At 41.0% G+C, this 16,578-nt stretch overlaps 1 protein-coding gene across 1 annotated transcript in view; it reads right to left on the bottom strand.

Annotated features, from left to right (window-relative positions):
- The window catches only part of ghra (growth hormone receptor a), a 36,231-nt gene that overhangs the window by 16,640 nt on the left and 3,013 nt on the right, over positions 1-16,578 (bottom strand). The window contains exon 2 of the mRNA XM_033619355.2: positions 5,911-6,032. Within this exon, the coding sequence (XP_033475246.1) occupies positions 5,911-6,028 (118 nt within the window). The 5' untranslated portion in view covers positions 6,029-6,032. The remainder of the gene's footprint in view (positions 1-5,910; positions 6,033-16,578) is intronic.

Here is a 16,578-nt window from a genome sequence, read left to right on the forward strand (position 1 = left end):
ACCTTTCTCTTTGTCTTTTTTGTCCTGGCATATGTAACTCTACAAGCTTCTGCGCTTCGGCAAGGTGTCAGACGTTTTTACATGGGACAAAGCAACATGTTACATTCAGCCGGCGACTGTGCGGCCTCACACTGAGGTGGGAGATCCCTGTTTCAGAAGTGAGTCAAAATGGCTGCGTAGCTTTTGTTATAAGTGGGAAACACACATCTGCTCCACTCGCTTCTATCACTCATTGCAATCAACCACCTATTAAGGGCTTCTTTTATTTATTTTGTCTGCCTGAAAGAGTTAAATTTGTTCCCAGTGTTATGTGATTGTATTTTGCTAATATTTGAAGTAAGTACTGCAGCTGGAACGCAGGTCTTTTACACATAAATTAACGTACGTTACATTCAAGCACTTGCCAAATGAGTTCACACAATGCGTATCAAGCCTATTGCCGCCAGGGAAAGATTTTGCAGTATACCGGTGTTGAGGTGTCTGGTGTCTGTGGCAACTTTCCTGCACTGGCACACTGGAAGTGATACATCTTATGTCAACCAGCCAGAGCTAAAGGGAGCAGGAAGAGCGGTGAGACCATAGTGACAGAGCTGCAGCTAGGAGAATAGTGGAAAATCCTAAGAGGCATCTGAGAAAAGTTTCTGGAATGAAGGCTCAAGAAAATGAAAACAAGTGTTTCTAAAACTAAGCACACGTCCACAGCGTTTTAATTATATTTAGTGCATGTTACCCAATATTTTACCCATAGAAAAAGGTATTAAATAAAAGATTTTCATGCATCTCCAGTTTTACTTTGGCTCTCTACAGCTTTTCATGCTACTCCACAGTCTCCCCTGCTGCTAGTAAACTTCTGCCTTTAATCTCACTTGTGGATATTTTATCTACATGCATCTGCTTCTTATTGCAGCTATTCTCCTATAACAGAGGATTTCACCACCATGCATTCTCTTTGTATTTAACTTCAGACACCATATCCCAAACGAGGCCCCGACTTCGCTGCTCAGAGCAAACACACCCACTGCTTGTCTTTGAAGCAGATGTAACTGTAGATTGTGTGTACAAGCCAGGCGGGCCAAACCTCTGCACTTTTACCACTGGTTACTACATCTGTGGCCAAGAGCACGGCCTCGCTCAACAGGATCGATCTAAGGGGCCTGAGAAGCAAGTCCTCCTGAGACACAGAGACAGACGCTCAGGGAAAGAAAAAAGAGTGTGCGTGTGAGGACAGATCGAGACAAATGACTACCACTGGCTATAATCACTTTGGTAAGCCTTTAAATACAGAGGGAGCATCTCCAAACGTCTACTCTTGGCTTGTAATGTGGCTGGTTCTACAACAGACATAAAAATGCAGCAGAAACAGTGTAACCCTCAGAATTTCAAGAAGGCTTTATTAGGTCCCTGACCTCAACAGCAAAATGGTTTCAAACAAATGATTTCTGCAACCGACTCGATGTGTCTGAGAGAAAGAGCGGAGGATAAAAGGTCAAATATAGACTGTTTTAAGTGTAGAGAGCAGGTGTCAGCGTTGGAGTTTATGCAGTGGTGAGCTTGAGAAAGGCACAGGCTGTGTGTGTTTGCTCATGCTATCAGCGGCTGCTTTGTGTTTACAGATGTTTTAACGGTTGTTGAGGAAGACGTGGTGGAGACCATTTTAACGACTGAAGGAGGTGGACCAGTCAAAACCTCACCTGGCTATCAGCGGTTTGTCTGAGAGCTTATCAGAAAGGTGATGTAAACTCCGCTGAGATAAAGACATTTGCTACAGTTTGTGGACATATATACAGTCAAAGGGCCCAAGGGCAAAGACGTGGAGCTAAAAACTCTGTGTGATATCACTAATTGATTTACAGCACAGTATGAACAGACCCATCTGTTTCTCATTCGTGATTTAAATGGCATCTTAAGATGTAACCAGGGGTCGCTGTGTTGAAATCAGCCTTTTTTTGTGTCAATAATTTCTATAATATAACTACGATATAACTGTCATTTTTTATACACATCATGCCTAAAATGATGGAGCTGCTCTAGTTTTCGCATGTCATCACACGCCCGTGGGGGTATCTCATCAGGATACTCTGATCCTGAGATGTGATTCTCACTCAGCTGCGCCAAACTAGATACCCACCCTGCCTTTCACAACCAATGGCCAAAAGGCATAGCAATAACCGAGAATTTATGACACGTGTCCAAAAAAACAATTACAGTCATTAATTTCAACTCAGAAAGCCAAAATGGCCTATAACCATGACCACTTAATCCAAAAGGGAATGCTTACACTCATGCAGATGTGCTTTAGGCCATAGTTTAGCAGGCTCTCCAACAGAAAAAGGAGAGGAGTTGATTTACTACCAGAATCTGTAAAACTTAAAAAATTTGGCTGCTCTGGTACCAACACTGGCACCAGAAATATTTTTGCATGGAAAAACACTAAAACAGCCCAGCAGAAAGAACAATATGTTCACAGATCATGATAATTGATCCAATGTTCTCAACCTTCAGCCACGTCAGTCCACTGAGTTGTTTATATTTCCCGGATTGCACTACGGACCACAAAAAAAACAAAAAACAAAAAAACATCTGAGTGTGACGCTACACTATACATAAAACATATAGCATAATAATGTCAGCATTTTCCCCCTTAAAAAAACCCCCAAAAATCAGAGAAGAAGAATGGTGTGGACTTGGTCTTCTTGGCAGAAGAAGAGAGAATGAGTTGGCATTCTCCAGTGGATGCCAGTGGTAATGTTTCCAGCTGGTTTTAACTAAACCAGCATAAAAAACGAAGAGCCCTGTTGAAGTCCCAAACTTTTTGTCTAACATAGATGGTGATTCACCGTCCTGTTCAAGAATGCCATAGAAATATGGCAAAATAACTTATGAAAAAATGACCCCTTGCTTGCTTCCACGCCCCTACTGGGGTGTTATTAGTAGAGATGTGAACTGATGAATATGTGTCTTCCTTTGCATTATGATTTACACAGTCAATTTGTACATCTCTGTGTACAAATGCACACACTCCTCAGGTCAAACCAAGCAGCAACCTCCAGGGCTGAGAAATGGGCCCAAGTGCCAAAAGCTGCAGTTCATCCAATGGCCACTTGAGGCTAGTTCTGACCAGAGTCAATCCCCACAGATGCCCATGTTAAACTTTACAGCAGAAATAAACATATTTACAGCCTGGTGCAGAAAAACGGTTTGGGTCTCTGTAGTTAATTTCCCCACTCATGACAACCAGTGCCACCCCTAGCACATTCAGCACCCTAGGCAAGCTTCCCCCATTAGCCCTAGATCTTTGAATCATTTTCCCTTTATGTTCGGGTTGGATTTTGGTACCCAAATGTGATCATTCTGTCTACAAAAATCCAAGATGGAAATGGCCAAAATGCCAAACCTCAGGCTTAACGCCTCGTTTCCACTTACGTATGTGACTGGTGTCTGTAGATCTGTGAAAATATGTGGATGATGCCTCTAGTGTCCAACGCAAGGAAGTGCATTTCTTTACGGATGGATAAACACCTGATAGAATCAACCTGTAGTCATGGGGAAGAGACTAAGTTTGTCAATTTTTCGCCATCCAGTAGTTTGGAATATATGCTTGGAACATTATTTGGGACAAAAATAGGACAATTATGGCATAGCAATGATTAAGAGACGACATTGGCCTGCCAGGTACATGGTATTTTTTGTGAAATATTTCATTAAAAAGTAGTATGGCTGAACGACCCATAATAACAATCTGAATATATATGATTTATAACCATATTTTAGCAGAACAACATGACTCAGATTTACAATGTATTAAAAGTAGATAAACAAGTTTTTTTAATCATTCAAACTCACTTGACAATCAACACAGGCAACTGAATTGGAGGAAATTAGCTAGTTAGCAGCCTGTTAGCTAAGCTAGCACACTGCCATGCGGTTTCTCCAAAATCCACAGCAAAAGTCTAATATTTCTGAACGTAATGGAGGGGAGAAGTTTCGCAGGCACATTGGATATCATGGAGATTCCCACAGGAATGAATGGACTTCCGGTTGACTTGTCTTTGTACACATATGTAAGTGACAACCAGGCGTTATAATGGACATCTACAAAGCAATGGGTGATGTCACAGTGGCAATGTCCATTATTTTCATACAGTCTATAGATCATACCAGAATAACCAACCCTGAATGTTAGCGACCTATCAATAACATCTATAAACAACATGTCTTTTTAGACAGGATCATTGGGACAGAAAAGCAGTACCAGTGCAAATTGAGGGTAAAGGGAAATCATTTAGCACATGTCCAGGTAAATCCAAGTGGATAGGACATCGCACACAGCCAATATCACACAGCCAAAATTCCCCCAGTGTTTCTCCAGGTAACATGCATGCTCTCCATTCTGGCAACAGGTGATTCAGCGGCGAGACAGGTGGGAATGGTCTAGCGATCTCTCAGGTCTCTGTGTTTAATGCCGACCGGTTCACTTCTTAATGGCAGTGAGCACATGCACCTAAGAATACACTTGAAAGACAGCGACTTGCCAAAATATATATTCAAGGATGACATTTATTGTGTTGCCAAATGTTTTCGGTACCAATGTACTGTATGCAAAGTTAACGATCCTTTCACTGGATCTGAATGAAGCTTAGCCAAGTGCAAAGACAATCAACAGCAACAGAAAGGTAAAGTAGAATAAAGAATCTTCTGCCAGTCAAATATTAGATGAATAGTTTCAGCTCTTTTTTTATGTGTGATTTTATACAAGCAATGTCCCAAAGGCATGTAGATAAGCTCTTTTTACTATAATCCTTAAAGAAACAAAGTGTCAACTTAAAGGCAGGAAGGAAAAAAAGTCCATTGCCTGATTTTTCCAACATTTGAATTTGAAGGAAAGAAAGTTTTCAAGTCAGGGTATGCACAAGTAAAACGATTTTGAATGAGCACCAATTTCCAAATAACTTTATGCAAACTGGACCAGGCTCATGAACATTAAAGGCTTTTATAGAAAACGGTTTCTCATCCAGCTTTCACAAATGAATTCCCTCATGACATAAAATCCAGGAATTCAGACACAGCACAACCAAACGGCCAGACAGCAACGTTTTCTTTTTTTTAAGGTCAGAGACACGTTTTGACAAAGTCAACAGCAGAATTGATCCATTCCTGGGAGTGACTGTATCTAAGCTGTGACAATCTCTCTAAATCATGAGCTGTTCTAGCATAGGTAGACTTTGAATAAACACGTATTACAGCTTGGCTAGTTCTTGGCTAAGGTCTGCAGGGCTGCACACTTTCACCTGATTTCAGCTGTGTGGCTTCGACCATTAAAGGAAGATGCCAAATCACCACACGACTAATACTCTCAGTCAGTTTTGTAATTGGGACTCTGAGCGTCAGTTGCGGAAATTATGTGGTAGAAGACAGCATAGTTGATTTTAAAAACCTATCTTGTGCTTTAGGGAGTAAATCATATCAAAATCTAAGTTTGGCCTCTTTCCATAGCCGCAGCATTCTTTCACCTAATTATTTTAAATGGTTCAGTGACAGCAGGATTAGCTGGCTAAACATCCTGAATCGTCCCTGGACTTTGACAGAGAAGCCCTGACCACGTATTTACCCTGGCTCTATTGATCACCAGCCTGTTTGACAAGCCAAACCAGGAAAGTGCGGCGTTTGCTCAACAGTGAACCTTTCCTCATGTATCTGAGCAAACACAGCATTCTGCAACTGATGTCTGACATAAGACGTGATAACAAGTGTCAACAGCGTGTCGAGCGCAAAACCCTGAATCACATTTGTTAATGTTTGATGAGCTGTGTGTGGAGAGCTTAATGAACGAAAGAATGGTTTGTCTCGCATCAATTTATTTCTCCTGCGTATTTGTCCTCACACAAAGCAGATTCAACATTTGTAACCTACCTGGTGACGTCACGTGGTCCCAGCCCATGAGAAACGCTGATCCAGGAGTGGACAGCCAATCCAGGGAGGAAATTAGGAGAAGGACTACGACATTGGAGGAGGAGGACGAGACAGTCATGATGCTGCGGAGAGAGACAGAGGGGAGAATGACAGAGGGACGGAGACACAGTGATTATAATTATCAGTTGGACTCCATGATGACATGCTCATGTGAAAACCCTCCTTCCCTCACTTGTCTCTCCCTTGCTCTTTTTCCCCCTTCCTTTCTCTCTGGCCTGTGAGCACAAATTGTGGGTGCCATTTATTTTCAGCCGGTGTATGTGAAACCCAACACGGGGCAGGGTATAATTAATTATCATGCCAGGTTGCTGCCGCAGCATTTGTCAGTTGAATGTACGAAGCATGTTCTACTGTATGTGTATGTTTGAAACATTTTCACTCTATTGGACAAAGGGACAATTTTAATAGATCTCTTTCTAAATTAAACCCATTTGAAATGATTTTGTCATTAGCCATGATTCCCTAGAGACATACCACACATCTACTGTAGGTTTAGAAATGACAGCAGGAAGAATCATGTGAAACATAAGCAAAAAGTCACTCACTGTAACCCCTCATGACGCTGACTAATAGTGGATGAAATATCAGGGTAATTAAACCTTTCATCATTGTGCCTGCTACTCATGGAAGCTAGTCAGAAATGCCATGCCGAACCTTTTAAAGGAACAGTGTGTAAGATATTGGAGGATTTACTGGCATCTAGTGGTGGTGACGGTAAAAACAACGAATAAAGCAGTTTCACGTTACAATTTTTTAAAATTTAATTTAATTTTATATACTTTATTAATCCCCGAGGGGAAATTCAATTTTTCACTCTGTTTGTCAATTACACACAGGTCCAAACACACACATGCACAAACTGGGCCTATACATGCACTAAGTGGAGAGATGTCAGAGTGGGCTGCCCATGACAGGCGCTCCGAGCAGTTGGGAGGTTCGGTGCCTTGCTCAGGGGCACCTTGGCAGTGCCCAGGAGGTGAACTGGCACCTCTCCAGCCACCAGTCCACGCTCCATATTTTGGTCCGGACGGGGACTTGAACAGACGACCCTCCGGTTCCCAACCCAAGTCCCTATGGACTGAGCTACTGCCGCCCCCAATGAAGTGTTTGCCTGATGCCGTTCAGCATGTCGCAGATGAACCGTAGACCAGCACCTGCTCAGCTTTTTTTCTCTGATACCTTAAGGTTCAGACGTTCAGGAGGTTTTTACCAGGAGCCAAATTATCCACAGAGGTCTGTTCCTCTTCAACACAAACAAATCTTGGGATTTCAAATCGGTATAAACACTAAATAAAGCAGTTCCACATTAAAAAAATCTGGGTTTTTCCTGTCCTGTCATCGCAGGGGGCTTCTAACCACGGTAGACGATGCAAAAATGTGTAAATTTGAATGGCCAGTAGAGTGAGTGTTGGTTTGTTCATTCTGTAGAAACATGGCAGTACAACATGGCGATCTCTATAGTTGAGGCCCCGCTCCCAGTGTAGATATAAACTTCTCATTTTAAGGTAAGGAAAACACAAGGATTTCTAGTTTAAGGTGATTTGCTAATATATCCCCCTAAATCCTACACACTTGATATTTAAAACATTTCTCTTGTTCCCTTACTTATTTTGAAGTACAGTTCATTTCTGGCACGAAGCTTTTATTTTGAAGTGCTGTTTCTTGCTGTAGAGTGAGCGACTATTGGACAGCTACTTGACAGAGACAGCAAACTAGCTCAATGGCATGGCCAAATGAAAGTATGACGCTGAATGTATTAGACTCTGGGACCTTGAAGTAATGATGAAGAAGAAATCTGGCATTGATTTTTATAACCAGCAGAAGCAAGCCGTAAACACAACACTGACACAAGCACATTTTAGCTTGATATAGAGAAATCATTTGCAAACAGCTTCTTATCTACACATCCTGAAGACAGGAAGCAACATGGTCATTAATTTGGTGTAGTGTTCCTGAACACCTGATAAGTCCTATCTCCTTTTAGCTCTGTTTTGGTGACCGCTGCATCCAAAAATGAGAAGGATGAGAGCCGTGAGAGTGAACCAAAACAATAAATTTGCAGCTACAACCAAAACAATGAAAGACACTAAAATACTCCAGGCAGCTGAGGGGAACTGCAGAGTCATGTGATCACCATCTGTGCGTTGTTAAATAGCTGCACTTATCACATTACAGATAATCACTTGATCGACTCTTGATACAAAAATATTGATTCCAGCAGCTTTCAGCTTTTCAAACCCCGAACTAAATCAATGCCATGAACAAAAGCAGTAGTGAGTGTGACTTTTGGCTTTCGAATCACGCTACGGCAAAACACACAAGAATGTAGAAAGACTTGCTGGCAAAATTTATACCACACCAACACAGTAACATGTCCCCTGAGACCGACTTGAATTTCCCAACAAAACCTTTAACACAGAAATGTGGTGACTGCCTCTCTCATCCAGGCCATCTACCTACAGCTAAAATAAGACTGTGTTTAAACAGTATGTGGCCTGTGATATAGAAAAACAGTGAAAAACTGTTCTCGGTCAATAAGTTGGTGTTAGCAGACAAGTTCTACCAGTCAAGACCCGACCTCTAAATATAGGCCAAACTTTCTGTCCGCACCCTTGGCTATTTACAGCTGTGTCTCCACAACTTCGCTGGGCAGCCAGCAACCCCAAAACGTACAGGCTATGTTTCTCAGGGCAACGCTGCCAGTATTTTCCTCAGTTCTGGTGGAGTCTGATGACAGAGTCTTAAAGCCATTTAACTACAGTCAGCTATACAGCATTTAAATTATTCTCTAGGTTTTTACGGGAAAAACAGTTTGGCCTATGTGCCGAGGAATGGTAACATTTTTTTTTCCATATGTAGAGTGACAGCTACTGAGCAACACTGTGGTGTCCTCAGACACATTTTTAAGACCGACAAGGTTGGATAGAGCTCTGCGAGACCAAGTGGCGAGGAAATGCCTGGGCAAAGTTTATACAAGTGTTCGTATCACAGCACACATCAAACACTGGCACCCATTTACAGCAAGAATGCAATCCATTCATTTCTGCATTAGATTTAGAGAGAAGCAGATTAGGAGAAATCTATATAATGTGCAGCTACAGCAGGAACAAACATTAATGGTGCAGCAAGGACATAAAGATAAACTCAACAACCTTTACACACAGTTTGTCAAACTGCACAAATTAAAAATGTAATCATGTTGATTTGTCACTATGTAACAAATTTCTCTAACGGTCAATGCATCAATGTCAGCATAAACGCTCAGTTATATATGTGTGTGTGTGTGTGTGTGTGTGTGTGTGTGTGTGTGTGAGCATGTGTGGCTAAAATCCAAACTCAGAGGCCGCACAAGGCCAAATTATACAATGCAAGAATTCATGGCAGGCAGCTGTCAAACAGCGAGCTCATCTGGCCTGGCTAAAATGCTCCATTTATAATCAATTAGTGCTCATTTTCTACATTTGACATCTTGCTCAATTTTGTCCTCAGATTCTCCCAGACCCTCCCTCTCCCCTCCATTTTGATAATTTATTATTCAAAAATCACGATTAAAAACATGTCATATTTCTCCCCTCATGAGAAGCCAAAGCTCCGTCCAATCAGCACGTTTAAACAAGTTTTCTTTACTACTTTTTGTAGGTTTAAGTTTTCTTCCCCTTTTTTCACATTGTCTTTTCTTTCAAGTCAAACATTCCTTAATCAGTCGGGTAACCAAAGCACTATAAAGGAGGGCCAAAGCGTCCCTCCTCTCCAACATGTGGCCTCATGTTAATCCTAACATTAGTCTCCCCCTTTCTCATGTGAGAGCGTCTGTGAGAGCCCTGGCAAGGCCGGGGCTTCATCTCCATCTCGTGCACGTTTCTCCCCCATTCCTCTCCTTCTCTCGGCCAATTACAGCCTCTCACACTCGCGGGAAGGCCGTCTAGTCCAATCGGAAAAGAGGGAGGCTCAGCCCGGGCCTCCTGGGGTCCCTTGGTAAACATTTAAGGCCTCTGTGGTCAACCTTCCTCCCACTACCTCTGCCCTAAAACGCACACACACACACACACACACACACACACACACACATACACACACATATGCATGGAACATGAGCACAACACACACACAGACGCACATCTTGACTCGGCACCCCACTGCCAGCACCATGCCTCTCCCATGTTTCCTTAAATCTCTATTGATCATCTGTGTTTGTTCGAAAAGGAGCTGTCAAGAGAGGGAGGAGGAGGTTAGGAGGAGATGGGGCGATGGTGTGAGGGTGAAGCCAAAGAAAATGAAAGGTTAGGGGGTGAGAGGTCACATCATCTCTGTGTTAGTCTCTGTTTCAGCTGCAGAGGAAAAGCACATGCACACAGAGAAATGTTGCAAGTCTGAGTTTGAGGTGAATGGTGAATGTACTCTGGCGGACACTTCTCATCGTCAATTTACTTATTTACGTTCTTCCTTTTTTTTTTATACGTACTCATTTCTCAAGTTACGTTTCAGAATTCAAGTATATAAAAGTTTGGACATTATTATTTTGTGCTACCGTTGGAACTCAGATATATAATGGATGCATTAGGAGTACGGCTGAGGATCACAGCTTTCGACACCATGTTTGGAAACACTGCAGATTTTCATGGTTTCCAAAATCAAGAGTTTTATTTTATGAGTATTATGATACAATCGGTCCTTGTTTTGGATCCCTTAGGACATATAATCCAGTGCCTGAATGCATTTATTGTGCAAGGAGACAGTATTTTACTAGTCCACTATTTCAGAAATCATTTCGATTACCTAATAAGGGTGTCACAACTCTCCAGATCCAAAATTTGATTTCAATTTTGAGGTCAAATTTTAGTTTAATTTTTGATTTAAACATTTTTTTCTGCACTGATGGCTGTGCCATTGTTAGACTATTGAGTCTTGACTCAACAGATCATAGGTTTAATGCTCTGACAACTGACATCAGTGTTTTTCCCTTTAATACTCCTACAGAGCTGCACAACAAATTTTAATATTTGAGATGAAAACACATAGAAACATACCGCTAAAGCTATTGACTCAATATCTAGAAAAACTTGAAAAACAAAATGGAAATTATCATCTATGTATCTATGTATGTAAACACTGATGTCATACATTCATTAACATGATTATACAAAAGCATACATTCTTGCACAAACATACATGGAGAAAATTAGGTCACCCTTAAATGGGATTATGACCCCATGCTGAGATGGATCCCTTCTACACTTCCAACTCTCAATGAGTTGTCATCCTCAATCTGTGAGACACACTCCTGTTTAACAGGTGCACACACACTCATGTTAAGCAATACGCCATGAGAGGCAGCAGTTTACAGTGATGTCAGAAAAGCTAAGGGGCACTGTTGGGCACAACACAGATACATAACAGTGACTATACAGACCTGGCATTGTCTCATTAAAAAAAATACACAGCAACATAATATGCCATCATTTACTGATAATCGTTCTTCTGCCAGGCAATGTAGCTCTGTAGCGACATTTAGCAGAATGATTGAATAGCCACACAAACGCAGTGTAAAGTGCTGACTGCTTTACAAATTCATGATATGGAGCCAAAGAAGTTCATCACTGTGGCTCAAGTATACATAACATTAGGAGACAGAAAGTTGGTGAAGTTACATTATAACCACATATATGTTTACTATCAAGAACAGTGATGCTCACTTTCCCCAAGCTGTTGTCACTTTGCAGCAGAGGTGTGGACTCAAGTGACTTGGACTTGGAGTCAGATTTGAGTCACAAACGTGATGACTTAAGACTGGACAAAATCAAGAGATGTTCGCGTACAAAAATGTGACATTTAACAAAAAAATGAATTGCAGCGTGCAAAACACGCAGACAAAAATGCAACAACGTCCAACTTTGTTCGACACGTTACACAGAAAACTGTAAGGCAGTGTAAGGTTAGCAAGCTAATGCTAAGCTAACATTGGCCTGACAGTTATGCAAGTTTTTAAAAAGCTTGTTTTAACAAATAAACACACATTTTGAAAAGCATTCACAATTTTTGAAAAAAAAAAAAAATATTGGTACTCAGTTTACATTTGGTAAAGAGCACATTATGACTTTTTAGGACATGAAACAAAGTTTAGGAGTTTGGACTTGTCATCCGTGACTTGGGACTTGAGTGCAAAGACTTGAGATTACTTGAGTCTTGCAAAACAATGATTTTGTCCCACTCCTGCCTGCGATATCATTTTTGTTACTTGCTGAGTTATCAAGCTGCACCGTTAGGAAAACAACATTGCTAGATGGGTGGTTTAGTTTGTCCACTGGACTGGGATGACTGATATTTCTCCAACGAAGCTACAGGACACAGTGGGTTCCCTAGCTGCTAAAACATCAATCCCTATAGGTCCTCTTGTTTCTTTGGCCGACAACTTTGTGGGTCTTTTGGGCGTTCTTTGAAAGACAGTGCTGTTTACTTCTGACCGTTCTTGTCTTGGCGGATGAAAAATGTTTCAGGTCTCAGCTGATGGTTGCCCTCTTTAGCTCTGCATCCCTTACGACAGTAGGTGACTCATGCCGTACAGTAATGCTGTTGAGATGTGGTCACAGCCTTGAGCCTATAGAGTATGTTAAAACGGCTTCATACCCTACTCAGCCAATCATAATCAAGGACTTATTCTATAAGGGGTGTGTAGCGTAGGGGAAAGGCTAATTAACATCAGCCTTCACCCTTTCTTTCATTTTTTTCAGTATTCCAGTAATATAAGACGTTTATGGTTGATGACTGAGTGGAGTCAAGTGCTTCAGTCCAGAGGAAATGAAGTGTAAGGCAGACAGAGTGCTGGTTGAGATGAGTAGTAACATGTCACCGGAGGTAAAAACAACATGGGCAAAGCTCCTCAGAGGGAGTCGGACACTCAAAAAAGAGTCAAACCAAGACATTAAAATTGTCCTAGAGTAAAGGCTTATATCCACCGTGCCATTTTGGGCTGTCCAAGATGAAAATAAGGAATCAAGAGTGTAACGTTACGTTGCACTGAGAGACACATCAACCAACTATCAGCTAAAGCTTAGGGAACCAAAGACAACCTGTGACAACGGTATAAGATTCAAATTGTCACAATGTTGCTGCTGTTACAACCCATGTGCAAGCGATGAACAACCAAAAAGGGCCACACATTCACCAGAGAAAACCGGCAATATACATATCTGCAAACCACAGATATGTTACATTTGTCCGTTATCATTTAGGCTACTTCATAACTTTTCAACAAAATCATGGTAAGGTTTAGGCACAAAGACAACTTGGTTATAGTTAGGAAAATATCTTGTTGGGCTTCAAAATAAAAAACCTTTCCATGGCGCAATCATGGCTGGAAACACAGCGATGTCTCGTAAAAAAACGACCACTTTCTGTTGCACTATCCTCTGTAGAAAACAACCGCTTTTTGTGGTGCTATTCCCGCAGGAAATGCAGCAATGTCTCAGTAAAAATATCTGCTTTTGGTGGCACTATTTCGAATGGAGAAAAAGGGACGGGTCCCTGAAAAACACCTACGTTTGGTGTCTAAAAAGCCACTGGAAACACACCGTCTCGTCTCGTCTAGGTGTCACGCCATCCACCATCCATCATCCACCATCCCTCTACTCCCTATACAAAGTTAGCCCATAAACTAAGTCACTTAGAAATGTCTATATAATAGGTTAGCAACATACAAATGAAATATAGTCATGGTTTGCAGAAAATTACAATGCCAACATTTTCTTCTGGTGACTATGCTGAAATGGAATACAGCATTAGATAATGCAGCCAGCATGGAATTGTAAGCACCCTTTTTCAAAGTGTTTTTTCTTTTAAAGTCTTTTTGTTTTGTTGCATTTTCAATGGATGACAAGCAGATGACATGCCTGCTTGAATATACGGTATATATATGTAGTACATGCTTTTTTTCTTTTTTTTACTTTACATCGCAGCACTTGGATTCATCAGACAACCTCATGACCTCAAGAATTTATTAGACCAATCTCATACAATGTGACATGTAATAAACTTGCAAGGCCACTGTTGCTGCACAGTATACTTTCAAGGCTTTAAAACAAAGAAAAACATCAATTTAGTATGATGTTGTTAATTACTTTGGAACCAGCCACTGAATTTCATGCCAAGCCCATACAACAAAACCATTTCAGGGTCTGATTTCTCAAGGAAAGCCAGACAACAATTCAGCCAAAGGCAATCAACTACAACCATAGAGCTCATATGAATAAAATACGAGGGTAAAAGTAGCAGGAACAGCAGGAAACCTGCAGAGATGAACAAGCGCTTCGGGTAAAATGATCTAACATTAGCTAGCCTGCGGTGTAGCCAGCAGTGCGCTCCCACAGGATAACACGCAAACATAAAAGATACACACAAAAATCTTACCAAGAAGACTTGATGTCCCGCCACTGTGCTTCCTTACATCAACCAACTTTCATCTGCTCCCTCCTCTGCTTTCATAAACTGCACGTTACATCACTTGAAAATGGCCACATAAAAATAAAAGGCTGAGAGTCCTGAAAACGTTGGGCGCCTAACGCAGTGGATCCCAACCTTTATCCTTAAGAGACCCCTTTTCTATCATTAAGTAAACAGACAACACCTGACCAAGTTCATGGATATTTCATATTATATTCAGTACATGACAATAAGAGTACAGGATAAACTGATAAACGGTACAATTAACCCAAATAATGAAGGCAATAACTGCAGGAAGTTTGTGTAAAATCAGCTTTTTGGATGCAATTTTGAGCCGATTATTTCCTGTGAATATTGAGGGATGAGTTTTCCTGATATTTTTAACAATCATACATAGGCTACATAAGAGGCTTCTTTTGCGATTTTTGTAATAAATAAAATGCTTAGATATTGGTCTACTGTATATTTTAAAAAAAAGGTTGGAAACCAGTAGGGGTGGGAATCCCCAGAGGATCCACGATACAATATTGTCACGATACTTAAGTCACGATATTATTGCAATTTTAAATATGTTGCGATATCCTGAGTATTGCGATAAAATATATTGCGATATATTGCAATTTATTACCTCTTTTCAACTGTAATTTATGCTCCCAAAAGAGAAGTCCGTTTTATCTAATGAGATTAAGTTTTCAGTTCTTCACTTCAGCCATTTTTTTTTTTGCAGCAGCAGCAGCAGTGAAATGTATCTAGTGGACTGAAAAATCAATTGTTTTTATTATTCTAGTAGGCTATCTAAAGTTTAGTTTGTATTTGTATTATTAATAATTTATATAATAAAAAAATCAATACTTGGCACTGTGTGACGATACGATATTGCCACACAGATATATCACGATACTATACTGTATCGTCTTTTTCCTCACCCCTATACTGGAAACCAGTGGCCATTTCACACTTTTAACGCACCACATACATTCACTCTTCGAGGTGCAGACCACTGATGGATTGGGGGGCTTCACGTTGGGGCAGGCTATGAGACAGTGGTGTCCTGTAGCCCTCCGGCCCTCCCGGGCTGTGAGCTGGAACCAGGGAGCCCATTTACATCATGGTGGTGTCGCTAGGTTGGGCTTCCCCCACGGGGCTGGGACATTGGCCCTGGAACTTGGTGATGGTTTTCATAAACACACTGGGAGGGTTCAAATACACGCATGCATGTTGGATACTTCAGCTCTGTGACGCATCGCAAAGAACCGATGGGATCACTCAAAAGGGGCTTAGTTGCTTCTCAAACCTACCACACTGCGCTGGCAACTCTTCTCCACAATCGGGCTTTCCTCCTCCACCAGGACTCTCACATTTCTGGTGTTCAGTATAGACTTCTCTTTTGTTTTTGTTTTTTTGTTTTTTTTTCTTCTTTATTATACATTTATTTGTTTATTTTTGGTAATCTGTATGGAGCACAACAAGGTTTCTCCTGTTTTTTTGTTTGTTTGTTTGCTTGTTTTTTTTCTCCTTCTTCTCCGCATGCACTGTCGCTATATAACTAAGGACTTAAGCACCTGTCCCTCAATCCCCCCTGCTTGTCCCTTACTTTCCCCTTGACACACTATGGTGTATCACGGCCCTCTCTGGCTCATATTAGGAAGTTTTTCCAATAAAGGCTGATAGGCTAGTCTCCAGGAAGGGTGGGTGACGGTCACAGCCACGCACAGTATGGGTATAAAATTCTTGACTGCAAGATTAACAGTGCATCAATCTTACACCCTTTTGTGGCGCTAAGCTACGAAGACTAATGCAGACAGGTTGCAAAAAAAAAACAAAAAAAAAAAGAGAAAGATGCCTGCTGGACACTCTGTTCATTTTTATTTTCCTTATTGGTTTAAAAAGAAGATTTTATCGCTGAATTCAGTTTGAAAAACACTTTGAAAAACTACAAAATGAGACTAATATTAATAAAACATCATGGCATGTGCCATTTGAGTTAACAATATGGAGAATTTAAGTAGCCCAAAATGTAAACAGTTAATTATTAACTTCTTTACAGCCACAACACGTCACTCACTTACTGGAAATTCATACATCAGCAACTGACAATTTAATGTCATGGAGCATCTTTAATCACTACGTCTCAATAATGTTATACTCCAGGGCTCCATGACAACAACCGCA

The sequence above is a fragment of the Epinephelus lanceolatus genome, chromosome 9 (genome assembly GCF_041903045.1).
Source record: "Epinephelus lanceolatus isolate andai-2023 chromosome 9, ASM4190304v1, whole genome shotgun sequence".
Lineage (NCBI taxonomy): Eukaryota > Metazoa > Chordata > Actinopteri > Perciformes > Serranidae > Epinephelus > Epinephelus lanceolatus.